Source organism: Vigna unguiculata, chromosome 3, assembly GCF_004118075.2.
Source record: "Vigna unguiculata cultivar IT97K-499-35 chromosome 3, ASM411807v1, whole genome shotgun sequence".
NCBI lineage: Eukaryota > Viridiplantae > Streptophyta > Magnoliopsida > Fabales > Fabaceae > Vigna > Vigna unguiculata.
Genome location: NC_040281.1, coordinates 7,632,441 through 7,659,370, shown reverse-complemented (window position 1 = coordinate 7,659,370; position 26,930 = coordinate 7,632,441). Strand labels below are relative to the sequence as shown.

Genomic DNA, 26,930 nt, shown 5'->3' with positions numbered 1-26,930 from the left:
GTAATCCAATTTTGCACACGGATTTAGTTCATACATTAAAAACTAATTACTACAAATAAAACACCAAAATTCCAGAAACCAAACACTGCCTCAGATGTACAAACATGCAACCAGCCAATGCATGACCAAAAATGTGTGCCTAAAATTTGTAGGAAGATAAAATACTAGTTATAAATATTAATAAACGCTACTTTAATAAAATCAATTATAACATTTTCTCTTCAAGAACAAGGGCATTGAAGATAAAATGCAGATACCCTCTTCAAATGCACACCAGCACAACCTGCAAAACCTTCCCTTTCTGTAAGAACCAGGAAGTAAGACGCTTTCTAAATTCAATCACACTAATCTTCATTTTGACTTTCTTCCTTGATAAGCTTGATCATGTCATCAATTCGTAGGATGGTAATAGCAGCTTCTGTGGCAAACTGAAATAAATAACCAAAAAAGTTTGCTCAGACATTAAGATGGAGCTATTTCTTGAAGTCAACAATTACTGATATTCTAAGCACATACCTGAATAATTTTGACTTTGCTCATTGCAGGCTCAATGACTCCAGCCTCCAAGTTGTTTCTGATTTTCCCTTCAGAAAGGTCCAGACCCATGCTGGGGGAAAGAAAGAGCAAAACAGTATCGGTATTTTAATGGAATAGAAAATAAGCCAAAGCTTATCGAGCACCATTTCATCTGTATTCTCAATTGTTACTTTTTTCTATTTCCGTTGTTAAAACATTCCTTTGTTACTTGAAGCTCTATATTATATATAAATGCACAAACTTATTTTACCTGTCCAAATCCGACGATAAAATTTAAATCTTGTTTTTTTATATATTATTGACCCGCAACGCCCAAATACCAAATAAATGCACATGACAATGCAAAATCATGTCAATAGATTCACGTCAAATGAATGGTTAAGAAAACCTACTAGCGGAATTACCATTACCCAACACATGTTGCAAGAAAATACTAACGATGAGAAATATAATGTCACAGCAAAGCTAAATTCAACAAAAACCCTCCAAATACAAAGGAAACTATTATTAGTAAGCAAATACCTTGATAAATGTTTCTTATCAGCTTTAGTTTGCGCTGAATGGTGGTAGGCCCGTAATTTTGCAACCAGCTCAGTAGCATCCTTAGCAGCATTAACCGAAAGCACCTGTGCCAGTGAAGTGACATCAATATATACATTTGAAAATGGTTGGCAACAAGAACCAATCTATCAAAATTGATTCACACAAAAATCAAAGCAATTGAAGTTAAATATCAAGTCAACTAATAAATTGTTAACATGTCCAACAAACTTGAAAGCTCAACTGCACTAAAATTACAGAATACCTAGTGTAGAATCATATAACTATACAGTCAAATCTATTTATTGAACGTTGGATGAAGACCAAACCTTTGGAAGTAAGAAATACACCCTAGAGATTTGTAATTACCTTTGGAATGATTAACAGAGACTCAGCAAATTCTGCTATAGCCAATTGCTCCCGAGACCCTAAAGTTGTAGCAAGGTACTCCAAATAAACTGACAAAGCTGCTTCAACTGCACCTCCACCAGCTACCACCTGAATTTTATATTTCGAAAAATCAAGCACAAGGCAAACAAAATAGGAAATTTGAAAAAACAAATAAATGTATCTACAAAAATGTAGGCTACATATACACGAGAAAGTTCACAATCATCAATGAAAATTTTATGGAGTAACCTTTTTACCATCAAACCCCTAATTGCAAATCCTCGCTGCCACTGACAGTGACCAAATAGGAGTAGTTTCTTATAAATTCGAAAAAAGATTCTGATCTGAATAAAATTAGTGATATTTTTTAAGAATTTAGAGAAGTGAGAAAACTAATTTATGTTTGCTTACAATAATAAAATTTCTTTTAAAAACAACTAATTTTATGACAAGCTATTCGTAAGTGCTTCTGATTATTTTAAAAATTTGCTTTTACCATCTGATTTCATATGACAAACTTTTAAAGCCAATTCTTCAATTAAAAAAGTGATTTTTTTTCAAGAGAATATATAACAAGCAGGCACACAACCTAAATTCTGACTCTTGATAATTAGAATCTTGTATCTTTTCAAGTGCATTGTTAAAGTTATAATAGCTTTCATGCTGGATGTGCGGTACAGAACCATAACAAGGCAAATTATATTACAACAGTAACGAAGGCTTATCGTGAGGTCAACTTCACTGGAAGAAACCAATTCAAATATCATTTGAAAAAATGAATCTAATGTAACATAATTACTTTAACCAAAGTAGGTTAAAAGCGAAAGAAAGCAGGATACCGTGTTTGATTCAAGAGTTCTCTTGACAATTGACAACGCATCATGCAGAGCTCTATCCATCTCATCAAGCATATGGTCATTTGCACCTCTTAAAATCAAAGATACCTTTAATAGAAGAATAACAGAATCAGGTGATATTGTAAACACATGAATATGACTATTAATACATTTTAATAATAATAATAACAATAATATTCTGAAAGACAGGTATTTGACAGATAAGAAATTAATTATCACCAAAAAATGTCATTTTTTCATGAAAAAGAAAGTGAGAACACCAATTGGTTTGAGAGAATCCGATGATTTAGAATCACGAGAAAAAATACCTAAAATGAGGAAAAACACACTTCTTGAATTTTAAAATTAAATTTCAAAATAATAACCCATGATGCACTTTCTTTAAATTTTTAAACATAATTCGTAATTAAGTGTCTCGATAATGAGATCAAAATTTAATTAATTATACGTAGGATAAAAATATATTTATTAAGAATTTGTATGAGGGTTTGATATATAAATTTTAATTGTATTTGTCTATTTTGATAAAGGAATAATTCTCTGATGTGTTTCTAATTTAAATAAATAAAATAAAATTGTGGGGTTTATATACCATTGAATATAAATAGTAGATTGATCTAAGCAAACACAATTTATGTAAATAATGGTAAATTAATTTAATGAATTGTATCATATGCAGATAATAATAAAAAAAAAACATATTTTTCAATAAATTAAAATTATGAATCTAAATAATATATAATTATCTTCATAGAGAGGAGAAACGGTACGGCCAGAAAGACATTTTTTTATAATATAATACTAGTATACGATTCTCATGACCCCATGATCACCACTTAATTCCAGAAATAAACATCCGTTTTCCTCATATCCACACTTCCTACAATGTTCAAATTCCATACGATAGACAATTTTGTTAACTAGATTCGCTTTTGGATCTGATTGACTTTATTCCTTTTTTTCTCATAAACAACTCCATTAAGATGACCTTTTCTATCAATAATGCATTGAAGCAACTTAATGGCCATTGCAATGAAGGAATTATAACCAGAGCACAAGCAGGTCCACATTTTCATGATACTTCAGAGATCAAATATGAAAGCCTACTTCAGAGGTTAATAAATTTTATCGAATTTTGTAGTTATTCGTTTTATTTTCAGTATTCAATGTTTAAATGCAATTACCCAGTACAACCTGTATGGGCTTGCATACCAATTCCGCACAAATTAAGCCATTATAGGATTAGGCAATTAGCTTCTATTTGATGTTGAACATGGATTCTTAAAAAGAACACCTTAAGAGGTAAGTATAGGCATTGTCCAATTTTAATTCATTTCATGCTTTATGGTGTTCTTTTAAGCAGTTTCCCTTTTTGGGCCATCAAGGATTCTTGAATCTTTAAATTCCTTGTGCTTTTCTGTCATGAATTTACTTTTTTTTTGTTGAGAAAGGAAAAAAAGGTGGAGTCAATCAAATTACTTACTGCACTTGTAGTTTTGGTCCCTTTGATCATAACTACAGCATCATCAGATATTCGCTCCTCAACAACCTCATCAGCAGATCCAAGAAAAGATGGTTCAAAAGTTTCCTCTCCTTCCATATCAGCAAATGTTGAGACCTGTGTCAAAAGTAAAAATTAAGTCAGACAATAGATAAAGGAACTGGTACTGTAAACTTCTATCAAAGACAGTCAATAACTATTGAGGAAGGTGTATAAATACAAATTGAAACAGATAGAATCAAGGATCCTGATTACTTGAATCTTGCGGCATTTTATTTACTACAAATTCATCCCTGTTGATTGCTAATTAAGACATAATCAGGTGTATACAAGAGACCCAGATAAAATGTCTCAGGGAAGTCATGCAATGAATTAGAAGCCAGCCTACAGCCGAAATCACAGAATACAGCTCACTCCCTCCAACAAAACAGAGACACCATGGTAACAAAATAAGGTTACTTTCGTTCAACTTAAACCTCACGTTAATAAGCTGAAAACACTTCATATTTCAGAAAGAAAAAGGGGCTTCTTGGGATGACAGGCTTTTAAAAAGCCTAAAGACTCTAGGCTGGTAGAATTCAGAATGATCAATTCAATGATTTGAATCAGACATTCGTTGCATTCTCTCGAACCCATATAAATAGCAACAATTTTATCATCTGGAAAAAAGGGGGTATGAAAAGGAAAGAATGGAGAACTATAACATCAACAGTCTATAGTATAAAATATTCAGCTTTACAAACTTAAATTGCAATTAAATCAAGAAATTTAAAATAAACAAAAGCCTACCAATGTAGCACCAGTAGCTTTGGCAACGTGACGCATATCCTCTTTCCTCACACGTCTTACAGCAATTGCCCCGGCCTCAACAAAGTACTGAGACGAAAATTAAATAGTCAGAAAGAAATAGATAAATTCATGACTTTTTATGTCATTCATCAGAAGAACATGTAATTTAAAAACAAACACGAATTAAAACAGAAGAAAATCAGAAGTCACTAAGCCAAGTTTAAAGATCCATAGGCATAGAGGTACACACAAGTTTGGTGTAACTTCATCATTAGGGCTCTACTAAATATTATTTCATAATTTCATCATTCTATAGTAAAACTAATAAGGTAAGACATTTACTTCCTTAAAAACAGGCCATAGTTACTGTATTCACGCATTAATATATTTAGATGGGACATATATAGACAGTAAAGGGAAACATATGGAAGGGGGTATGTTCCTCCCTCTAATATTCTACAAAACAGAGTATGAGAGAAGGGATAAAGACACGAGCATTTTCCCACCTCCAAGATGTGAAAAAGAAAGCAAATGTTGTGTACTTTCATTTATCGATTGACAGTACAAGGAGTAGCTGCTCAATTCAACATTAATCCGAAAATGTGTGCACACACCAGCATGCTCTACAAATGTCAGTCTTCACCGCTCAGAAAGAGGCTATTTTTAGTTTACTAGCAACATAACCAGACCCCATAATGATGATGACGATAATCAAGAAATAAAACTCAAGAATAATAAAACATGTTCTAATTTGGATGCACTTAAATCAGACCATAGTGCTGGACTATTAGTTTGCATCGTCTATCAGATTGGATATCAGGAAGCATAATACATACAAGGGTAAAAACAATGATATTTTTATCAGATTGGATATCAGGAAGCATAATACATACAAGGGTAAAAACAATGATATTTTAAGCTGTCAAAAGATATAATACAGATAGATGAAGTCAAACATATTCTCTGAAAGCCTAAATGTAAGATTTGAAATGAATCATCTTGCTTGAAGAAAAATATCATTAAAAGAGTACGACAAAGAAGCATACCTTAAGTGCCATGTCATCAATTCCTTTAGTAGTCAGAACAACATTAGCTCCTGCTTTCAATAGCTTTTCAATCCGTTCCTTAGTCATATCAGCCTCTCTGCAGTTACAAAAATGGCAATTTGTTAAAATGTACTATAGATGTTATTTAATCTTACAAGATGATATGGATAAAGAATTGTCCCGAGCCAGGCAAAAGTGAATTCCTATATTGAAACATAACATAATAAGGTGGATTGCACAATTAGATCAATATTTATCAAAAGAACTACAACAAACTAAAAGATAACCATAATATTTATGTTATTTAGCTAAACACTTGAGAGGCTTTGGATTGACTTCATGCCTGTCATCCAAAATTCTATTTGTCTATTTTATTACTTTCAGTAAGATAATACGTTTATTCTCATAGTAAGATAATAATTTTACTCTCATATCGAAAGAAAATGAATTCAGTAAGGTTGGTATCATAGTGTTAGAAGCCATATGATCCTACTGACAGTACCTTTGACGAATTTTCTCTAGCTCCCTAGGATCAGTGACTAAAACTTGAACACCCAATTGCATTTTTGTTTTCTGTAGATTGAAATCAAGACATGCTATTTTTGCAGGGGCAACCCTGAGAGGCATTCCTTGAGCAGCACGGCCAGTATTTAGAGCATAACCATTCATCAGAAAGCTGTCTCTAGCACTTTTTCCATGGGCTTTCAAGATATTGATTCCCTGGAACATGAGTCACAAAAGAAACAGGAATTAAATCAATTCAAATCCAACATACCACTAAAAACTGGCATCTTTCCTCAAGGAAAATAACTGAAAAAGAGAAATTCTACTACCAACCTTGATTGGGTATTTAACTTCACCTCGAGCATTGGTCATCTTAACAGATTGCACTGCATCTACAACCTGTGTAAGTTGCACATACAAGTCAATTTCAAAACATAAAATAATTACTAATACCTACAGTCATCAGAAGAAAACCCTGTCCTAAAATAGTAGTTAGCACTGTTTCCATAACTAAACAATAACTTCAGAACAATAAGCCTACATATGATTAACGTAACCTCTTTCAAAATCCACAGGGACCCATAACCCCAAAATTCAAACTGCATTAGGGTTGAATTCAACACATGAGATCACATATTCCAATAACCCCCACCCCAAAGAATACTGCTTAAAAATTAATTTATTTAACTACAAAACTTCCATGACACCCACAGTTTGAACAAATTACTTTCTGGTTAACATTGCAATCATTTTGATTGATTCTATAACTCTCATGGTATCAATAATAAATCTTTTATTTCAGTTTCATGTGAAAATACTTAATATTTCCAAGCCAAATATAGTCAACAACAAACAAGTTTACACATGAAATCAAGAAAATATTTCACCTCCTTTCCTCTCAAGCAGGAATGAAGTGTAAAATTTAGTAAAAAAACTAGGATGTTTTACTATAAATAACAGATTTTAAAATGAGATGAGGATTGAAAGAATATAGCTTTACCAATATCAAGTTCAACTACTATTCCAACTACAAAATGATTCATGAAGCAGAAAAATGCATATGAGCTTTACACAATTGGATATGAACTAGATTTTGCATAAGAAGCAGAACATGGTGTGCATTTAATCATGCGAAATAAACACCCAGCATTCATTAAGATCATTGCAATCACAAACATACCAAATTAGCAAAGAAGTCACTATCACCAGCAATCAACTTTGAGGACATACTGGTCTTGGCACAATTAATTAGTGAATCCTTTCCAAGCTTTTCAACCTACAGGTAAAGAGAACAATCTGACTGAGTAACACATTATACACAACAATTTGCAAATGCATTGATATTGGTACAGAAAATGGCTATGAAAGTAAGCTTATGAAAAAAATAACACTGGGAATCAATAGCGAACAGATGCTAAATATCATCCTCACAGCCTAAACTTTTTATGCTGATGCAAAATCGAATACAGGAAGCATAACGATAAATTTTTTACACGTGTGATTTATGGGCAATGGATTAGTTAAGGAAAACAAATCATAAGAACACCTAATGAGTGGAATGCAACTCAGAATTCTCTACAAATCCATGACTTAAAACGGTTATAAGAGAAACCATTATGGAACTAACATTATTGGTTTTCAGTTAAACTAACAATAACACCTATCAACGATCTTAAAAGAAAGAGATTATAACGGCATCTTGGAACATACAAATTGTGATTAACATCTTCAAACACACAAAATTAAAAAGGTTAGGAACATCTTACCTTGACAGACAGTTTTTCTTCTACATATTTACAGGCCTCCCGCATAGCAAGCTATCCAGAATAATAAACACAAAAAGGAGTTAAACAATGCAAGCTCCCCGTTCTTATAGAAGAACATCAAAACTTCATAACTAGCTACAAAGTTCGAAAAAGCAATCGACAATAAATTAAGTTCAAGAAATAAAAAGACACTTACTCTATATCCACTGATGATCGAGGTAGGATGAATCTTGTTCCTGACAAGATCATTTGCCCTCTGCAGAAAAATAACACTCGTTAGTTACATCCGTTGCGTCCGAGACAAACACAACGCAAACAGAGTAGCAAAAAGAGATCGTCGCAGTTACTTTGAGAAGTTCAGCGGCTACAATGACGACAGAGGTAGTACCATCTCCTACTTCCCTGTCTTGAAGCTCGGCAAGCTCCACCAAGACCTAAAAACCACGCACGTGAGTAACAGCGAAGAAACGAGAAATAAAAATGCAAAGAAAAATAGTTTTCTCGTTCACCTTGGCAGCAGGATGCTCCACTTCCAACATCTTGAGAATCGTAGCACCGTCGTTGGTGATTGTGACGTCACCAATGTCGTCGACGAGCATCTGAAAAAAGCGCGCAGCGAATCGATTCAAACATTGCCAACTTCATCTAAGATCTAACTACAGAGAGAGAGAGAGTACCTTGTCGAGACCAACGGGACCTAACGAACTTTTGACGATGTTGGCAACGGCTTGGCACGCCACCACTGAGTTAACCGAGAAATGAAGGAACGATGTTAAAAATGGTTGCTTCGTTATTCGTTGTGGAAGACGAAGAATATAACCAGATAAAGATAGAGACAGAAACGGTACCGTTTTGTGTGCGAACGTCCTGGCCGGACTGCCGCTCGCCGGCGATGTCAGGGGTTTGTGCAACAACCGCCATTGGAGGGAGTATGTGTGTGCAGTCTAGGGCTTCACTCGCTAACACACTCTTCGTAGGTACAAAGGGTTTTGGTTTTTTTCAACTTCTTCCTTCTTTAACCTTTTCTTCTCTTTTTATGCTATGCATTATTTTTTTTTTCATGCCTGGGTCTTAACCTTCGCATTTTCTTATGGTTAACTAGTTATTTTAGAAAAAAAAAAAATTAAGCTTGTTTTAAAAATATTGGTTTAGATGTGTGTTCATTTTGCTTTTATATTTTACTCTTTGAATTGTTTTTTAATTATGTTATTTAGAAAAAAAAATTATAGTCTCTCTACTCAAATGCGATATATCTTATTGACATTAAAATTAATATTTTAAAAAATAAACATGTTGCAAAGTGTATGATAGTCATAATGTAAAATTAGAGTAGAGTTTTATTATTTATTTACTTTTTACGGTTAAACAGTGATTATTTTTATCATATTAAAAAAGCATAATTTAGTGTCTATATATATTATTTTAATATATTTTAGTCTCTCTGAGTTTAAAAATTAAAACAAAATAGAAAAGTCTATAAAACTATCAAAGATAAAATAATATATGTAAGTACTATAATAGATAATATTTACTGTATAAATTAAAAAGAAAAATTTGGATAACTATAAAGATAAAGATTAAAGGAGTAATTAATTCTTAAAATAAGTTATTATATGATACTTCCAATTCTTTGGCAACCTTTAATAGTATTTTACACAAATAAATTAAACTTAATATTTTAAAATTACATGGATTTAAAATATAAATTTTGAAAAAAAAACTATTCGAAATTGTAAAGATCGAAAGCAAAATTACGAAAGATATGGTTTGAAATAAGTTTGTATGAGACAATTTTACTCTTTTTTCTTTATTAGTGTGGAAAATGCTGATAGAAACAGGTAAAGAATTTAAATCGAAGTTTTCATTAAAAAATATCATTCACACAATTTTAATGTAATTTCCGGTCTATATTTAATGCAATTTATAATAAAAACTTGGATATTTTGAATTCCTTAACTACTGTTCTTAAACTTTAAGTCAATGACCTACTCATATTTTTTTTTACACGTAATATTCATTTTGATTTTAATATGTTAAGATACTGGGTTATATCTCATTTGCTTAAGATAATAATTATATCCACTCTCTAATTTTACGTAACAATCAAAAGAAAAAAAAAAAAATATATATATATATATATATATATATATATATATATATTAACTTTTTTTTATTCGTTACCATGTAATTTGTATAATATAAATGGTACACATTATTTTTCAATTTTAAATTTCAATTCCTTTTTTTCTTTTCAGAAATGTCTTTCTATTCCAAGTTAAATATTTTTAATGATTCTTTTAATTTTAAATTATGTTAATAAAAGTAATAAATTTTGTCTAAGCGAGAAAGTCTAGCTTAAACGAAAATTCATAGATTTTTATTGTACTTTCTGTTTGATTTTTTGAGCGAGTTGTCGCTTGAGCGAGACTTTATAGCCTAAGTGAGAATGATGCAGATTTGTTATAATTCTCTTATTGAGTTTGTGGCTGACCGAAATACCTTCAAAAGCATGAAGTATGTGACTATGCATATATTATAGGATCTTTTTAAAATTGTACTTGATGTGTGTAGCATGGGATGAGATGATAATTATTCTAAGATAACATGTGGAGTATGTAAGCATTTAATGGAAAAATTATTTTGGTCATAAAATAGTGTATGTAATGACTTATGGATTCAAATAAGGTTACATCTTGACACTCTAATGGATCAGTCACACTCACATAGAGCATATTGGTTCACGTGGTGAGAGTAGCATGAGGTTCTATCTCTAGTAGGATAATGGCCTTAAATGATCATGGACTAACCTTGTGTGTGGTAGGGTGAAATTCATTGGCAATGGCTCTGCATAGTAGTAGAGGTCACTATAAGTGCAAGTTTCTAATGAATTTGATTTCATTACATGTATCTATGTGATTGAGTTAGAGAGTCTTCTATTGCTTGCTATCACATGTTGCTTATGTTTCTAACTTGTTTATTTATCTGTTAACTTATTTTCTCTACTGTACCCTTTTTTTTGTATTGTTGTTTTCTTTTTGCAATGACCACCAATGTCGGTGTGAGCAAATGAGGAGACACTTGTTCATCATCAAGATGGTAGATGCACTGCTGTCTAGAGTAGACGTTTTAGATATATGTTTTTTAACACTGTTTGAAGAACTTGTCTTGTGTCTTTTATGCTCTATTGAGCAATCTTTTGCAAATTTGTTATTTCGTAATTTGCTTATTGGGTTGTTTTGCGCCCTTGATCCTTATGTTTATCTAATATATTTTGGATGACTATACTAATTATTATAGTATATTAATATTAGTTTGTTCTATTATACTATATTATGTGATGTTTTATTTGTTACAAAATTCCTATTAAATTGGATGTCACAATCCTGTTGTTGGTCCGTCAATCCAAAATCACCAATGGATTATCGACGGTCAAAATTTATCGATAAATTTTACTGACGAAACTTTTGTTTCATCGATAATTACCGATCAAAAAAATCTTTTGATAAAATCCTTTGGTAATTACTTACAGAAAAATCTATCAGTAAAATTTATCGATCGAAAAATCCGTCAATAAATAGCGCACATTGGTTCATATTCTCCCTTCTCCTTTTTTCTTCTTTTTTCCTTTAGGGTATATGTTCCAACTTTTTCTTGGCATAGAATCTCTTCCACTGCACCTCAGTAGATCCATCGTTGCCACGACCATTGTCACTGTTGTCGTCTGTTCCTCCTCTTCCTTATCCTTCCCCACTTTTCTCACTATACTTTCTTTCTTCCTTTTTCTTTCTCCTTAACCACCCATATTATGTCACCACCGCGTCACCGTTGCACCACCATTGCACAAGCACTGTATGATGCCACTGCCTTGTCACTGTTGTGCCTTCGCGACATCTCATCCTCACCCTCCTTCTTTTCCTCTTCCTCTTTCTTTTTCTTTTTTTTTCTTGTTTTATATTTATGATGCAACCTATTAAGGTGAGTTTTAGGTAGGAAATTTCCCGCTTCTTTTATCGACACATTGATCCATTGGTAAAAAAAATTATCGACAAATTTTAATGACAGTTATTAAATTATGTAAGTATTGACGAATTTTATCGATTAACGTTTCTGTCGATAATTGAAATCTATGTTAACAACAAATTTTACTGACGAATTTTTAAGTCAATAATTAAAATTTTAATTACATCGAATGTTTCGTTAGTAATTCAAATTCACCGACAAAAATATATCTGTCAAAAGAATTTCGTCAGTTATTCTAATATTTTTATAGTGACAATAATACTAAATTACAAAAATACCACTAAATGGTGTACATATAAAGACATATATATCGGAAGTATCATGCCTTTTTGGTTTCTATAATATTTATTAGTCAAGGCACCAAACTATGTAATTTATAAGGCACAAAGTTATTGTTTGATGTATTGGATATAACCAAATCACGTACAAAAATCAAAAGCAAATAAGTTGTTCAAAAAATAAGATAAAGAGTTCAAAAACTTTCACAAAGAATTATAAATACAGAGTGAAATACACATATCTTATTTTTTTAAAGAGTTTTAAAAATTTGTTTGTACACAATGTTTTGTTGTGTTGGTCACATTCTCATTTTCTTTTAGAATAAGTATTTTTAAACTTTTTTTGTTTTTAACACTAAAAATAGTAACTTATAGTTGTTTATGTGTGAATATTGAAAGTGGAAGATAAAAGTTTAATCTTCGAAAGCGTTTGGCCTTGACTCTTATTAATTGTCATTGCAAAGCATAGTGATATTGAAAACGGTCTTTTTTGAAAGTTAAAAGGCACTAATATTTTTTTCTGTAATTATAATTACAAAAATGACATTTTTCCCTAAATGATTAAACTTGTAATTTGTCTGAAATTTCTAAAATAGGATTTTGGAAAAAAATTGATTTCCGAATAGAATTTTTCAAATTGTATGAAATATGTTTGGAAATAATTTATTTGGAATTAAATTTTAAAAAAAGCTTTTGTGAAACTCATAAAATGTTTCTTGAATGAGTTTTCTGAGATATATTTTAGAAATAATTTTCCACATAAGATATGTTTTAGAAATAGGTTATTTTTTACATTTTCTCTTCTCTTCACCCCTCCCGCTTTCTCTCTCCTCTTTTTGCTTCCTTCATCCACACTATTGATGCCGCAGACTGGCTGGCTGTAGTGAAAGTTGTGACGGTGTCGTGAAACATTTTTTTCTACGTTGGGTACAATAATTATTATGGAAGTGCAAAAAGCAATAATTTATTTTTTTGATATACGTCCAGTTTCAAAATGTATTATGTTATATTGACAAGTCCATTAAGGAACAAATAAACACACTCGTGTAGTTAAAAGTTATATTATTATGTTTAATTTTGCATATATTTGATGATTTATAATCAAGTTAGATTTCAAAATCAATCCATAATAACAATAATTTGTAATTTATGTTAGTTATTTCAATACATAAAATTAGCATTAATGTTATTAATATTGTTGACATAGCATGTTTCATTATATATATATATATATATATATATATATATATATATATTAAGAATTAAATAATTTTGTTCAAACAATTTCTTTCTATCTTCTTTATGTTGTTGTCTCTTCTTTCTTCTTTTTTTTTTCATCAAGGACATTTATTGATTTATAAAATTTATAACTTTAACTAAATATTTATCAGGGAAGGATATATCTGTTGATAATAGATGTCATTGGTTTTTCAGGAATATTTCAACGTTTTATCCACTTCATCCATATATATTATTCATAAAAGGAAATGAACTAAAACTAAAAATAAAATAAAAAATAATTTCCGTTTAAATAAAACTACAAATGCGAGGAGTCGTTCTACATGTTTAATAACTTAAAAATGATATTCAACCTAGATCCAAATTATATATGAACATAATATTTTATAATACCTATTTTTTAAGCAAATATCACTTGATACACTTTAATTGCTTTTCTATTAAGTACGTATTATTTTGATGGTTAAAAGATCACACGAGAATACATTTTTACCAAGACATTACTAACTGACAATTTACATTGAAAACTTTAAAATTTAGAAAAATACTAATTAAATATAAGATTTAATTATAGAAATTTATAAACATTTAATAAAACAAAAATGAAAAATTGTTTCAAAAACATTTAATATAAAAAATTATTTACGAAAAAATAATTAACTTAACGTATTAATTATATTTTTTCTTTGTAAATAGCTAAAACAATTACATAATTTAATTTAAGGTCCCGCGTGGCGGTGCCCCATTTTCGGATCAGACAAAGAAGAGTGACACCCTCTGCATTGTTTCATCCATTTTCTGTGTACATTTATTCCAATTTCGATTCCTATTCCCTTGTGCTTCTCTCCAACCTAATCTACCATTACCTTTTCTTGCTCCAGACATGGCTGCTTCTCACACATCGCTTACACGTGCGTTGCTGCATTAAATAGCTTCCTCATATGCTCATGCTTTCCTCGTGTCTATATAAATGTGTATTCATTGCTGATTGATTTTTTTTTTGGTACTCGTCATGCCGATCATATGTATAAAGGTCATGTTTTTAGTTTCATCAAATTGGATCTCTCTTTAGATTTACAACATTTGCATCACCAAGACTAGAAAAAATGTGTAGTATGTGACGATCAAGACAGATACTGTTGAATGGGATATGAATTTATTGAAACTGGACATGCTGCTCGTGTCTGTGCCTTGTGGTTGTGAAATGTTACTCTAGTTGATGTTGCAGAATCTGTTGCATGTGGTACACAAATTTAAGTTGGCCCTTTTCTCATGTGGGGTTGATCTTTTGTGCTATTCTAGTGGTAAGATGTTTTGTCCCCAGGGAATTTTGTTGATTGACAGTGTTGTTTAGGAATTTTTTCATTGTATATACAATATGTATATACTTCTCTTCTGCATGTTCTTTACCTGGACCTGATTTGCATACTTTGATGATGGCTCTTTAATTAAGGAACAAGTGTATGACACTGTATATTCCATAGTTTTATATTGGGATAACAAGACTGGCTATTTGAAGTTGAAGTGTATTCTGATCTAGCGTACCTCATGTACTTGTAGTAAATAATAAATCATTCGTCTTTCAAGTTTTTTCTATTCATTATATTTACAGTAAAATCTTGATTTTATACTATACTTCAATTTGGGATATGAAAATTATGAAAGAGCTTCTAGATTTTTATAAATGAATTTTCTTTTGTTCTCCCTTAGGTCTGACAGATAAGAAATGTGTGCCATGCAATCTGAAGGAATTACGGCCCATGAGTGAGGATTCAGCACAGACTCTAATGCCACAGGTTTGTATCTGTCAATTCAAGGTTAATAAGTCTCATAACTCATGGTCTTGGCTATTGATATTGAGTGGTTAGGTTGCTGAGTGGAATTTGGTAAACGATGGTGGTGTCATGAAACTGAAGCGATCATGGACAGCAAGGACCTTCTCCAAGGGACTGGATTTTCTTAGGATAGTATCTGTTCTTGCTGAAAGTGAAGGTATCGTGTTCTGTTTTCATTTTGTTACTGATCTCATTTTGAAGGGAAAATACAACATGTGACCAAGAGAGGTTTATAATGCAGGTCATCATCCCGATCTTCACCTTGTGGGCTGGAATAATGTTACTATAGAGATTTGGACACATGCTATTGGTATGAATTATTCTCTGGAAAGCAATGAGTTCCTCCCTCTTTGGAGAGAGAGAAACATAGCATACTCAGTGGATCTATGAAACTTACCCTTTTTTGATTACCCGAGTTCCCCTAGAAGCTCCTATTACAAAAAAATAAGCTTCAGTTTCTATTTCATCTTTTGCAGAAAGTGTGTGTCGTGAGAAAAACATGAAATGAAGACAATCTAGAAAACCCCGTTTGAGAGCATACGGTACTTTGGAAGTAAAATTAATGAACCCGTGGAATGGCTAACAGTGAACACAGCATATGAAAAATGTGCTATATGAGAAAAATTTAGGATATGCTTAGTTTTTATTTTGTTTTCTATTTTCAAATATTCCTATAGGTAATAGTAAAAGTAAAATCTTTTCAAAAATAAAATAAAATAAAAAGTAACAGTTTGTAATTAAAAATAAAAAACAAGAGAGATGAAAATTGTTTTTTATTTTCTCAGAGTAAACCCTACTTTTTGAATATTACGTTCATCTTCCTCATTTAGACAATGACGGAAAAGAGTTGAATCAAATAAACATTTTGATCAATGTTATGTATTTTCGACGTACAGATCACTAAAGTAAATAGGTAAGTTAGTTGAATCCTGTACTAATTTTTCTTCATGTTATCCATATTCACAGAAATTGTGCAACTTTTTTTCTTAAATACTCCTTTCCATAGTCTTGTTAATTATGCTTTACCGGTTTTCCGTCCCTTTCTGTCTTCTTTCCATTTTCTTACTAAATTTGTAAAGCTGCACCCTAATTTATACCTTTAGTAGAAAATTTCATTCTTATGGCACAAATGGTAGTAAATGATATTATGATATACTTCTTAGATCTTTGATAATGATTTTTTGTTTGTCTCTTAAGCCCTTGGTTATAGCTACATATTAAACTCATTTGTATCTGTAGTAGATGGTTTCAGTAACGTCATAGCTTAACCATGCTCTATTTTAAGATTAGCAGAGATTTGGAGGCTCAATAAACTTGCTTCCTTGGTTATTTTAAGCATTTATTTTTCTTAAATTTACTATCTAATACATAGAATACCATAAACGAGCATTTACCTATATTCATGTTTTTGCAGGAGGGTTGACAGAAAATGACTTCATACTTGCTGCTAAGATCGATAAGCTTGATGTGCTTGACTTAATTAGACGGAAGCCTTCTGACTGAGTCAACAATGCTAAGCAGTATTAGCAGAACTATTACTTGTCTATTGGCAGTAATGTTCTGTTTTCAGGCTAGTATTTTCATCTACTTGATTGCTTAAAGCTTCGTAGAAAGTCTTTGGAATGATCTTTTTTCAATCAAAAGCATGTTCACGCTAGTGATCACAATTTACTTATTTGAGATATAAAATGATGACATTCTTTTTAATAAGACCTCAGTATATAGGCTTGTATATGTGCTAGATAATGATAAAAAAATATTTTTTACAATTGTTTTTGTAAGGAATCTATTTTGTTAATTCAACAATTACTAAAATTTGAGTAACAATTTAGATCTCTGTAATGATAGAACTACTTATAAAATTATTGCTTAAGTATGAGATGGTTGTGGCATAATAGCTCCAACGAATTTTGCAAGAATAGACTTTTGATAGACTGTGATACTATCTTAACAAGTGAATTCATGCCTAAATCAACCTCAACAAAACCCGATTTGTAAGTTAGATTTGCAATTCATCTATAAATTATAATTTGATCTTATATCTGGTTGAGGTGATATCTCGGATAACAATTCTAAAAGAGGTTCTCACTTCATTATCTCATTAATTATGAAGACAAATAATATACATAAAAAGTAATTTAAGTTTGAATGAAAAAACATTACCGGTTCTCTTTCAACTCAATCACATATTAAACATTCTAATCGACTTAGTTCCAAGTCTAAAAGTATTTTAGGCACAAACACACAATAAACCATAAAACAATACAATACAAGCTGCCTTTCTCTCTAGTTTCTTCCAATAAAGTAAGGAAGGACAAGCAAGCACACCTTATTTTTTACATTCAACGGCGTGAAAGAAAATATTTAAGAAAAATACTCATTGGAAGCAACAAATATGGGTTGAAATCGCTTATGCACCTTGTCATTGTTTGTCCAATCCAAGTTAGTCCACCATTCTTGCTGTCCTTTAATGGACTTTAAGTTGACTGCATTGGTACTGTCCAGTGGTAAAGTTTTAAACATAGGACAGTTATGTATCCTTAACAGCTCCAAAGAGGACCAAGCCAATGTATGAGTTGCGCATATGTTTTTTAAGTTAGGCAAGTTAACTAGCAGAAGTATTTCCAGTTTTGGAAGCACATCCCTTTCTCTTTCAATGTCTTCTCCGATAAGTTCTTCAATTTTTGAACAATCTTCTAGTTTCAGCTTCTGAAGTTCTGAAAAATGTTGAATTGCTCCATTACTGAAAATTTGACTCAGTCTTGGACAATTTTTCAATGACAGAGCTTGTAATCTGGAAAATGTTCCACTGTGCAGGGGGCCTCTAAAAGCACATTTTAAATTGAGCAAATTTTCCAAATAAAGTTGCTCCAAATTTGGTAAGATGACTGTTGTTTCTATTTGGATTCCGTTCATGGCATTGCTACTTGTTTCGCCTGACACAATTGTCAAAACTTGGTTGCATCTTTTAATCAAAAGACCACGAATGCGTTCCAAACAAGCTATGCCAGCAAAATTGGAAATTTTTTTCATATCTTTATGGCAGACTAATTCAAATGCATCAGTTTTTGGTAGTACCTCAATAATTGCCGGGTCATCCTTCTGTCCACCATTGCAGTACCTCAAATAATTAGTGATTTTATATTCAAAGGATTCGAGAATTTGAGGTCGCCTTGAGTTCTGGCATCCTACAGTGAATCTAAACGAACTCTGCTTCTTATGCCATGATTTGCTTCTTGAAAGAAATTCTCCAAGAATGGTTGAGGAGGGAAAACAACATCTGAGATGGGTTACATTTTCCAAAGAAGCCACATGTTGCAACACATTTTCAGCATGGTTGCACCACTGTTCATAGGATATGACTTGAATAGTTAATTCTTCCAACCTATGAAGCTTTGAAATAGCATGAACATTTTGAACTTGATTATCTTCACTTGCAATGAATGGGATTCGCAGACATCTTAGCTTAGTCAAAAATCCAATTTGTAGAGGTATGAAAGTTACTTTAGTATCTCGTATGTCAAGGACCTCTAGAAATTGAAGTAATCCTATTTCAGATGATAGTGATTCCAATAGCTCACACCTGTTCAAGAATAAACCCCGAAGACCAGTCAATTTTGATAGAGATGACGGCAGTTGTGTAATCATGCTACTATACAAGTCTAACAGAAGTAGACTGCTCATGTTCTCAAAAAAACTTTCTGGTAGCTCAGGAATTTTTCTCAGCAACAATGTCAAAATCGTGCTGCAATCCTGGCTTGTTCGTAAATCATGTACTTGTCCCATAGAGACCCACCTAGCCTGCTGCCAAGCTCTTGAATTTGAGAGATTTTCAGATTCTTCACCGTCTTGAAGATAAAAGCTACACTCAGGATCTTTAGAGGATATGTGCAATGCAAGTTGTCTCATGCAATGGTTCATGTTAACATATATCATTGCTTCCCCTTTCTCTAGTAGAGATACATTAGCAAGATGTTCTAATATGTCAATACCACGATTGCGTGCACTTTGATATGATCTTTCATCATTTATATCACCGAGTAAACCTTGTGCTGCCCAACACTCCACTAAATAATCAGAGTAAACCTTGCTATCTGCAGGATACATTGAAGTGTATAGAAAGCATTTCTGCTTCCTTTTATCATTGAGTTCATCATAACAGAACTTCAGACACGAGTACAACTCTTCTAAACCTTGGCTTTGAAGTTCTGGCCATGGTTTAAGGTCTTCAAGTCCCGCCCACCAACTAGAAGCGGACTCTTTCAATCGAAAAGAGTTTGCTATATTGTAAATGAGAAGTGGAAGACCACAGCAGCATCTTTTACATACAAGTTTTGCAGGTAGTTGAATGTCAGGGGAATCAATCTTAGGATTGAAGGCATGAACAGTATCTCTAAACATCTTCCATGCTTCATCAAGAGATAGCTTCTCGACGTTGATTACCCTCTGCACCCTATTCAACTTATAAACACGAGGGAATCGAGTGACAATCACCACCTTGCTGCCATTACTTGGGATTCCCAACAGCTCCAAATTGATGGCATCCTCAACCTCATCCAAAATTAATAAATATCTTTTGTTGTCCAGCTCTCTGTATATTCTTCTTGCAACATCATCACTATCCTCATTGTTAGTGGTCCCTTTGTACAACATCAATCGATGAGCAATTTTCTCTTGAAGCTTATGATCATTAGATGTGACTTTTACAAAAATGACAATTTCAAACAGTTTAGCTATCTCTTCATTGTTGTTTAGATTCCGCATTATTGTTGTTTTTCCCACCCCTTTTGTCCCACACACTCCAATGATTTTGATTTTATTATTTTTCAGCAAATCCAGAATATTATCCAAGGTGCCTTGAAGGGTTGGATATCCACTTATCTGAGGAACATTTAACTCCTTTAAAACAGGTTCTGGTGGTTTATCAACAAGAAAATTTTTTAGACATCCATCATTGATAAGTTGACGAATCCAATTACTCTTCTTCTCCATTTCTTCACTCATACGGGAGCGTTTTTGAATCCGCCACCGGGGTAGAGTCTTTATTTCATATTTAAGCTTCAGCTCCTGCACTTCTTCTGTGACATTTGATACCTTGTTTGTCCATAGTTTGTAAGCATTGGAAGTATCTCTGTGGTGGTTTCTTTGAGCTTCGATCTCTTTATCCTTCATTATTGCTTGTAGCATCTCTGTATCTTTGACCAAAATGTGGTAATTGTCATCCAGATTTTTTGAAAATGCAAATTTAGATGCAAGGGTATTGCGTACTTCTCCAATCCCAATTGTTCCCACCGCTCCAACAAGAGGAGAGACAAAAGGTTCAAGCCCAGACATTAGGTTGAAAACCTAAGTTAACAAAGAAAAGCCGAAAGTGTAAACTACTTCACATTACCTATTTTCTCAATATATATCCAGCATAACTTTGAACACCAGGCATCAGTCCAAAACTTCAACATGAAAAAATTTATGATTGAACCTTTGTTAATCACCATTTTACTAACTTGCATGTAATAATTAAGAAGCACAATTTTTTTTTTTTTGTATTACAGGTTTTACGGATATCCTTTTAGATAATAAAGTTAAACCAGTGAGTATGGAATTAGCTCCGATTAAATGAAACTAGCTAGTATAAAATGAAATTAGGTAAGACAAGAGTGATCGAGAATTGAGATCTATCTGAGGAAAAACATAGAGGAGCAACAGTTAAGAATGATTCATGTGTACCTTCTTGGCCAACGGTTACGTATGGGAATCCGTGACAGCTAGGAAAAAAGATTCATGTCTACTTCTGCCAGCAACTGCTGTGCGCAGATCGTCCTGATCTTTCAAAATGATGAATAATGTGTTTCGCAATTGCTCTTTCAGCTTTTGGAGTCAACGCATGAATTTGGCTTGCCACGCCTTTTCTTATCTTATTTTAAAACAATGGTTGCACCTTTACATTTTTTTCAAAAAAATTCTATTACTTTATGTAAACTTTTATTTTATATAAGTTAAAATACTTCGGCGGTCTTTGTTCATAAGATTATATATATATATATATATATATATATATATATTAAAATATTAAAATGAATTATGATTAAATATTTGTGTGGAATAAGTTTAGATATTAAACCTAGCTATTGAACAAAATAAATTACATGTGTGAAAAAATATTGGTATGTTATTTGTAATAAATAATTAAATATTTTAAAATAAATATTTAGAAATTATTGAATTATAAATGGTAAGTCATTATTATTTGATTTGAACTTAATGTTGGGTAATAAAGAGTAAGAACAATTAAGAGACCTAAATAAGTTGTAAAGATTAGTTGATGAACTTGCATTTCATATAACAAACATACAAGTTTGATTTAAGTTTGATTTAAGAAAGAGACAAAGGAAATATATATATAAATAAATAATTATAATACTTCCTCGATATTTTTGTGAAAAAACAAAGACGTTGAATATCTTTTGAAATCCTTTGAAAAAGAGAAACTTTATCTCATAAAAGAAGATAGTTGGTCAAAGGAAAATGAAACTAAAGTTCAAATGTTACATAAAACAAAAACAAAAATTTTGTCTAAAAAGACTATAAAATCCTAAAAGAAAAAAAAAGGTAAAAAGAATATAAACTTAATTGATCTTCTATTTTATATTATATATATATAAACATTTAATATTCGTATAAACTGTATGAAATATATACTTTTACTTAAAATTATTTTAGTCACTAATTTAAAAAATTTAAAATTGATTTAAAGTTTTTATAAGTAACTAATTTTAAATATGACGCATGCACGAATTAATGTTTCTATATTATATTAAAAGATATTTAAATATATATTATATTAAAAAATATTTTTAAAAAAATAATAATAATACTTTTAAGTTTATAATTAAATTTTGAATATGTGAAAAATTATACATAATTTAGAAAGTCAAACATATGTAAAATTGTAAATAATAGATTTTTGTAAAAATACAAAAGTAAAAATACATAGGATAGATCCTCCAAAACATCAAACCAACTACAACTTGGTCAAAGGGTCAATTATAGTCACAACCAATATTTTACTATGTTAATCAAACTTTCAACGTGGGAGACTTATGTAAATGATCAACAAGGTCCATTAAACATTATTAACTTGAAATGGATAAATAATATTCTAAAAGATATTAGTTGGTGCAATTTTCATGTAATAAACTAAATCTCAATATTTTGATTACATTATGATATTGTTTAATGCCATATATCTCCAAAATATATTGTTACTTTATCATATCATATTTGTTTAGTATGTTGTTATTATTATTTTGATATAATATGTTTAATGTCGTATATCTCTATAATATATTGTTACTTTATCATATCGTTTAGTATGTTGTTATTATTATTTTGATATAATATGTTTTTATCACATAAATCATAAGGGTCTAGAAATCCAATAAATACACACAATATTTTACTCAAAAAAAAAAATACCCACTCTTAATTCTCTCACATTCTCTGAAAATTACATTCTTATATTTGCTAAAAGATCATCACTCTTGAGCGTTGGAGAGTTTTCTATTAGTAGATCTGATTGTTCTAGGTTCTAGTCATTAAATTAAGAGCGTTCGTCAGGAATCATCAAAACCGTCAGGATCTTATCACTTATTTAAGGGCTCATCTCAAGTCTCTGATAAGAACGACGTGTATTTGTATGATATGTTATTTGAGTTTATGATTTCTATTCAAACATATTTTTGAACTTATAATGAGATGAAAATTATGATTTATGTTTTTTCACTCACTTGGTTGTGTTTCCACTTACGATAATCATATATTATATGGAAGAGGGGATAGTAAAAGTGTTTAGAAACAAAAATTGGAATGTGAAATACACAATTTCCCTCCTTGATTTGCTCTTTCTTCACACAATATGGTCCAAACAAAGATCAGGGCGTCATTTCTAAGATTGCAATTGGATAGAATACAATCTAAAATCTAGAAAATAGAATATAACCGAAAAAGGCTATATGCAAAGTGGAAAACAAATTGATTCAAAGAAAAAAAAATGGGACAAGTAGAACTTACTGAAAAGAAGAAACTTATTGATATAAAATGCTTATTGAAACTTGAATTTTCACATGGTGCTATTTAATTTTTGAAATAGATAAAAATAGAGGATGAAATTGAGAGCAGAATGAAGAGGATGGAGGGCTTGAGAAAGGAAAAGTTGAAGGAAGAAAAATGAGCAACGATGCAATTTGTTTTCTAACTACTTCTAATATTCATTTATTAAGTTTTATTCTGGGGACTTGGTAGAGTTAAGAAATGGTAAAGTGTGCATAGCGTAAAACGGTATTCTGATTTGATGATATCTGTTATCACATCCTCTGCGATCTTTCTTTTATTCTATGTTGAGGTCTCTGCTTCGCTTTTCTATCCACTAGATTATTTTGAAACAAGAACACGTCAGAGGAAAATTTTGAAGATGAAACATTCATATGAAAAATGAAAAGAAACGGACACAAAGTGGAGGCCTAACTTAATACTGTATACATCTAATTAGCAAGTAAATAACTTATTCTGTTTCTAAATTAAGAATTTGGAGAATTTGACGAGATTCAAGATGAGGAAGAAGGAACAGAAATCTACAGCTGAAACAGCTAAATATTACTCTCATCACACAAGATCAAAGACAAAACCCTAAATGTATAGTAATCTTTAAATGGTTAAAACTCAACAGTTCTCTCCTTTAACTCTACACACAAATCCTCACCTCAATAGCCAAGCATGACTACTTTAAGAGTTTACGGAAAATACTAATTTAATATTTGATAGTATGATACCACTATGTAATAAAATCTAGGACAACTTATATGATTTTATAGGAACCTATTTGTACTTTTCTTCAATTAAAATTAGTATTTCATCTTGATAGCATGCAAAAGTTTACACTAAAAGTATCTTCAACTTAGTAATTTCTCTCTCAGCAAACTCTCTCATAATAGAACTTAAACATTCGCCTCTCTCAATTAACTTCTAGTAAAGCTAAAGGTAATGCAAATACCGATACAATCAACACATAAAAAATATTTCTAGACTAACATGAAGACACATGAATAACGAATAACGAATGCATATTATTTCGAGTGTAGGGATCTAACATCTACTTAAACAATTTATCTAGATCCTCACTTAAGCATTGTCGTCGGTCTTTCAGCCGATCGGGATACCAACTAAAAAGATTTCAATGGTTAAGTTAGTAAGGATTCAATAAGTGAAAATAATTAATGTTGCAATAAATTCGAGAGAAAAGTCCTCACCAATTTACCTCTGGGTCTTATTTATATTCCTACATGGGCCTTTGATTAAGGTTGACTTAATTGAGACCTAATTGCTTTTTAAACCTAATTATCGACTTGTTTATCCTAATTACAGAAGTACCTATTTCTCTTTGTCACCATTCGCCGTTGCCTACCGGGCGATACTACTTAGGCGATTGACTGCCCGATATCGTTCATGCACATATCTTTATATTTCCAGACTCATTTATAGCTGGCAAATCACTGACACATATATCTTCATATTTCCAGACTTCGAACTTTAAAGGTTGGCAAATCATTAGCAGATATGTCTTCATATGATCAACAAGTATAGCTCTAACGCTCGGTGTACCGCTTATTTGGTTGGGCCGCTAGGGCGTCTAGTCGTTCATTGATACATACTTACATAATTTTCGGAGTGACCGCCACGTCCAGTGGAAGTTGTTTATTGACACAATTTCATATTATCAATAATGGGAGCCATGACGCTCTGTGTGTCGCTTGTGCAATATCATTTGTGGGTAGCAGTTCGTTGCCATATAATTCTATGATTTCTTCATTGATCGCCACGTCTAGAGGAGTGGATGTTGACCCGAGCCATCGAAGCTACACCAAAATTCTTTGGGTGCTGATCGACTCTTTATAGGCGAATACACCCATACGATACACATCTCATTACATATTAGAATAGTCATTAGACAATCTCAATAGACATAATATATATTGAATTTATTTAATGTGATCTATCGTTTTTTCCTAAACAGGAAAAAAAGAAATGAAAAGAATGAAAATTAATTTAGGGTCTAAGCATAAAGCAATATAGAGAAGCCAATAACAACAAACTTGGTGATGAAGAATAAGAAGTCCTCTCGCACTCACTACTCTCCTCTGCCCACTACAACACACTTATTAATTATTTTTCTGCCCTACCATTTCTGGTCATACTTGAAACACAAACATTGCAACCTTTATCTTGTGTTTGGATGAAGCATTTCAACAATGTTTAGAAATTGAAATGTCTTGTATTTGAATTGCTTGCAATTAAATTCCTTTCATTTTTTAAATGGCTTGTTTCGATAAAGAAATTAAAATACCTTAAATTTCAATTTCTTGTTTGGAAAAAACAATTGAATTTCTTGTGAGATAAATTTTAATTTTAACAATATTTATTTTAGGTTTAATTATGTTTTGAGTTCATATAAATTTGGAAACGGGTTTGGTGACCCAGATGGGTTGGGCTAACCTAACTATCTAACTGGATTGGTTCGACCTGACGACCAACCGGGGTCGAGCTGACTAGGACACTGGAATAGGCTAGGTCAGCTCGATGATCCAGACAGGTCTGACGACCCATACCGGTCGGTCGTGCCCGTCAAGTTCGTCAACCTGGCCCGATCCAGCCCGTCTGGGTCATTGGCCCGACTTGGCCCTACTAGGTTGTCAAGCATCTCAGCCCATTTGGATTGTTTAGACCATTTGTGTCATTAGGCTTTCCCTACCAGTTTGTGTCGTTGGGTTGGCTCGACCTGACTAGGTCGTTGGATCGGTCGGGCATACCTTTGTCGTCGGGCCAGTCGGGCTTGTCTTGGTCGTCAAGTCTGTCTAGGTTTTTAGACCGGTTGGGCCAATCTAGGATGTCGGGCCAATCAGGCTTGTTAGGTCAATCGGGCCCATGGGTTGTCGAGTTGGTCGTGCTCATTTTGGGTCATCGAGCTTGCTCGACACATCTGGGTCTTCGAGCCTGCCCGACACCTCTAGGTCGTCCGACCCGTGTGGATTGTCAAACACGCCCTGCTTGGTTGGGTCATCAGGCTCGCCTGACCCGTCTTGGTCGTCGAGCCTGTCCGATCCGTCTGGATCGTCATACCCGTTTGGGTCGTCAGGCCAACCCGACCCATTTGTGCCGTTGGGCTAACTGGTACGTTTGGGTCGTTGGACCCACTTGACACATTTGAGTAGTTGGGCCTGCGTGGTCCGTGTGGGTCGTCGGGCCTGCCTAACCTATTTGTGTTGTCACACCTGCTCGACCCGTTTATGTCGTTGGGCCAGCCTGATCCGTCTAAGTTGTCGGACCCGCCTGGTCTGTGTGGGTCATAGGGCCTGCCTAGCCTGACCCGTTTGTGTTGTTGGGCCAATCCAGTTCGTATAGGTTGGTGAGTCGTCAGCCTGACTCGTCGAGTCCGCCTATAAACTATGTCAAATTGATAACTCTACCAGAGAGTCTAAAATGTGAGGTTGAGTGAGAAGAAATTCAAATTCCACCTATTTTGAGGGTGTAACATCCCGACCGGATATTACGGATTTAAATAATAAAATAAAGAAGTAA

The 26,930-nt window shown here is 32.4% G+C and overlaps 3 protein-coding genes across 5 annotated transcripts; 1 reads left to right on the top strand and 2 right to left on the bottom strand.

Annotated features, from left to right (window-relative positions):
* Positions 1-171: 171 nt before the first annotated feature.
* Positions 172-8,953, bottom strand: LOC114179244 (T-complex protein 1 subunit alpha). Its single transcript, XM_028065508.1, has 17 exons — positions 8,779-8,953; positions 8,608-8,672; positions 8,440-8,529; positions 8,278-8,364; positions 8,127-8,186; positions 7,931-7,981; positions 7,345-7,440; positions 6,498-6,563; positions 6,163-6,380; positions 5,661-5,757; positions 4,615-4,701; positions 3,808-3,942; positions 2,307-2,411; positions 1,447-1,575; positions 1,060-1,163; positions 517-607; positions 172-428 (listed from the first exon to the last, which is right to left on the bottom strand). Exons 1-17 carry the CDS (start codon positions 8,849-8,851, stop codon positions 345-347), a joined length of 1,638 nt encoding a protein of 545 aa, XP_027921309.1. The 5' UTR covers positions 8,852-8,953; the 3' UTR covers positions 172-344.
* A 5,255-nt stretch (positions 8,954-14,208) lies between these two features.
* Positions 14,209-17,083, top strand: LOC114179529 (pterin-4-alpha-carbinolamine dehydratase 2, mitochondrial-like). Of its 2 annotated transcripts, none has more exons than XM_028065900.1 (5): positions 14,209-14,378; positions 15,178-15,263; positions 15,336-15,459; positions 15,544-15,612; positions 16,717-17,076. In XM_028065900.1, the coding sequence occupies exons 1-5, from the start codon at positions 14,351-14,353 to the stop codon at positions 16,803-16,805; spliced, it is 396 nt and encodes a 131-aa protein (XP_027921701.1). In that variant the 5' UTR covers positions 14,209-14,350; the 3' UTR covers positions 16,806-17,076. The 2 variants fall into 2 exon arrangements, with proteins under 2 accessions (XP_027921701.1, XP_027921700.1); XM_028065899.1 differs by lacking the exon at positions 14,209-14,378 and adding an exon at positions 14,390-14,771 and having other exon boundaries at positions 16,717-17,083.
* A 356-nt stretch (positions 17,084-17,439) lies between these two features.
* On the bottom strand, positions 17,440-21,224 carry LOC114177987 (disease resistance protein At4g27190-like). 2 transcript variants are annotated; one of them, XM_028063625.1, is made up of 2 exons: positions 21,027-21,224; positions 17,440-20,648 (listed from the first exon to the last, which is right to left on the bottom strand). In XM_028063625.1, exon 2 carries the CDS (start codon positions 20,634-20,636, stop codon positions 17,667-17,669), a length of 2,970 nt encoding a protein of 989 aa, XP_027919426.1. In that variant the 5' UTR covers positions 20,637-20,648; positions 21,027-21,224; the 3' UTR covers positions 17,440-17,666. The 2 variants fall into 2 exon arrangements, with proteins under 2 accessions (XP_027919426.1, XP_027919427.1); XM_028063626.1 differs by having other exon boundaries at positions 17,440-20,749; positions 21,027-21,195.
* Between the last annotated feature and the right edge of the window lie 5,706 nt (positions 21,225-26,930).

Excerpts from the sequence above, each read along its gene's own strand:
- LOC114179529 (XM_028065899.1), top strand. The coding sequence starts at position 14,687 with ATGTTGCAGAATCTGTTGCATGTGGTACACAAATTTAAGTTGGCCCTT. Across the intron at positions 15,460-15,543 it reads TGTTCTTGCTGAAAGTGAAG|GTCATCATCCCGATCTTCAC; the intron begins GTATCGTGTTCT and ends TTTATAATGCAG. Across the intron at positions 15,613-16,716 it reads GATTTGGACACATGCTATTG|GAGGGTTGACAGAAAATGAC; the intron begins GTATGAATTATT and ends ATGTTTTTGCAG.
- LOC114177987 (XM_028063625.1), bottom strand. The coding sequence starts at position 20,636 with ATGTCTGGGCTTGAACCTTTTGTCTCTCCTCTTGTTGGAGCGGTGGGA.
- LOC114179244 (XM_028065508.1), bottom strand. The coding sequence starts at position 8,851 with ATGGCGGTTGTTGCACAAACCCCTGACATCGCCGGCGAGCGGCAGTCC. Across the intron at positions 8,530-8,607 it reads GTCCCGTTGGTCTCGACAAG|ATGCTCGTCGACGACATTGG; the intron begins GTACTCTCTCTC and ends CGCTTTTTTCAG. Across the intron at positions 429-516 it reads GCAAAGTCAAAATTATTCAG|TTTGCCACAGAAGCTGCTAT; the intron begins GTATGTGCTTAG and ends TATTTATTTCAG.